The 1,992-nt window shown below is 69.1% G+C and overlaps 1 protein-coding gene across 1 annotated transcript in view; it reads right to left on the bottom strand.

Moving 5' to 3' along the window:
* The window catches only part of COMP (cartilage oligomeric matrix protein), a gene marked incomplete at its 5' end in the record, with an annotated part of 6,874 nt that extends 4,986 nt beyond the window's left edge, over positions 1-1,888 (bottom strand). The window contains 5 exons of the mRNA XM_005873899.2: positions 1-71; positions 165-239; positions 511-648; positions 1,332-1,501; positions 1,813-1,888. Coding sequence (XP_005873961.2) covers positions 1-71; positions 165-239; positions 511-648; positions 1,332-1,501; positions 1,813-1,888 — 530 coding nt within the window. The remainder of the gene's footprint in view (positions 72-164; positions 240-510; positions 649-1,331; positions 1,502-1,812) is intronic.
* Between the last annotated feature and the right edge of the window lie 104 nt (positions 1,889-1,992).

Here is a 1,992-nt window from a genome sequence, read left to right as displayed (position 1 = left end):
GCGCGCGGGCGGCAGCCGGAAGCTTGGTCGCCCACGAAGCCGGGCTGGCACTGGCCGCACTGGAAGGAGCCCTGCATGTGGGCGGAGGGAGGTCAGCTCGGGACGCCGCCACTTCACCCCACCCCTGCCCCGTCTCTCCATCCTCCTCTCCTCCCGGGCCTTACCCGGGTGTTGACGCACACGGAGTTGGGGACGCAGTTATGCTGCCCAGTCTCACACTCATTAATGTCCGTGCAAACCTGCGTGAGAGGGAGCGCAGCGGTCACTGCCCCCACGCGGACACCCCCGAGCCTGGTTCCGGTGTCCTCTGCAGGCTACCCCTCCCCTCCACCCCGCCTCCAACCCGACCATTCCTACTCGGACCCTTACTCCCCTGACTCCCTTCAGCCGGTGCCACCACCTCTCGCTGGATCGAGGCAGGGAAAGGGCCCCGAGGCTCGAGGAGTTCACGAAACAAAATGCGCACCCCCCCCCCACGACTCCTCCTGGCGCCACCCCCAAGGCCCTCACCTGCTTGTTGGCCTTGGCGAAGGGCAGCCCCACACCCTCGTGGGCGGGGCCGCTGTACCCCGAAGGACAGGCCTCGCATCGGAAGCCAGGGCTGGTGTTGATGCAGCGGACCCGAGGGAAGCAGGGATGCGCGTTACACTGGAGGACAAGGGCCATGGAGGGTCAGAGGAGGTGGAGCCGTTCCCCTCAACCCCGTAGCCCCCCAGCGGCGCCTTAAGGCTCCCTTGGCTTGGAGTTGGAAAGTCCAAGGGCCGTCAGCCGGCACTCGGAGGGGGGATGACACCTGGGGCGGAGGCCATCGTTCCAGGGGTCAAACGCGACTTTGCCTTGTTGGGGTAGAGGCGGGACCAGGGGAGGAGAGAGAACACCTGGGGGGCTGTTCCTGGGACCCGGCAGGTTGGGCGGTCATGGGCGGGGGGAGGAATTGTGAGGGCGACCGTCCCCAGCGGAGGGGGGCAGTGGTCGTCGGCGTGTGCGTGCCCTTCGGGAGGGGGGTCGTCGGGGCGGACTCTCCGCGATGGTGGAAGGGTCGTTGGGGCTGCGGAGCCTCGGGGGTGAGGGGGGTCTTTGGGGTGGACCACTCCCGGCGGTAGGGGAGTCGTCGGGGCGGGTGTCACTGGCAGTGGAGCGAGTTATCGGCGCGGGTCTCCCTGGTGATGAGGAGGGTGGCCGGAGCGGGTGACCCCCGGTGGTGGGGAGGTAGTCTGGACGTGCGCCCCCGACGGTGAGGGGGTCCTCCGGGAGAGCACCCCCAGCTGGCGAGGAGGTCGTGGGGACGTGGGGGAGTTGGGGGATCGTCGGGGCGGTGGGGGCGGGCACACCTCGTTGATGTCGGTGCAGTGCGAGCCGTTGCCGGTGAAGCCCGCGGGGCAGGGGCCGCAGCGCGCGCCGCTGGCGGTCATGGTGCAGGCCACGCCGGGGAAGCAGTAGCCGGGCGCGCACTGGGGCAGGGGGCGCACGCTCAGGCCGGGCGTGTGCGCCGGCTGCATCCCTGCGGGGCAGACCGGGCCGTCAACGCCGCGCCGGGGGCGGAGCCGGCCAGCTCCCGCCCCTGCAGAGGGCTGAGCCTTCCTCCCTGCGCCTCCCGCACCGCTGCTGCCTCCTTCTGTGTGTCCTCCTCCCACCATCTCTGTCTCTGTTCCCTGTCTGTCTCTCCCCACCCCTCATCCACTTTCTCCCTCTCTGTCAGCCTCGTTCTCTTCCTCGTTCTCTTTTCCCTCCCATCTCTCCTTTGCTGGCGGTGTCTCCCCAGCACTTCTTGCTGTCCCGCCGCCGGGGCCCTGCCTCCTTAGGTCCGCTCACCGCACGCGTCACACTCCATCACCGTGTTTTTCAGGAACGTGATCTCCTTGACCTGGTGTGCAGAGGGGATGGCGTGTGGTCAGCGGGCTCCGTTTTTCTCCTCTTCCTCTCTCCACTCCCCCGGACTTCCTCCCCTCCCCTCCCCCCCCCACTGGGGCCCCCTTCTCCCGCCGCCGGCCC

The sequence above is a fragment of the Myotis brandtii genome, unplaced genomic scaffold (genome assembly GCF_000412655.1).
Source record: "Myotis brandtii unplaced genomic scaffold, ASM41265v1 scaffold421, whole genome shotgun sequence".
NCBI lineage: Eukaryota > Metazoa > Chordata > Mammalia > Chiroptera > Vespertilionidae > Myotis > Myotis brandtii.
This window is presented reverse-complemented; position numbering and strand designations above follow the sequence as displayed.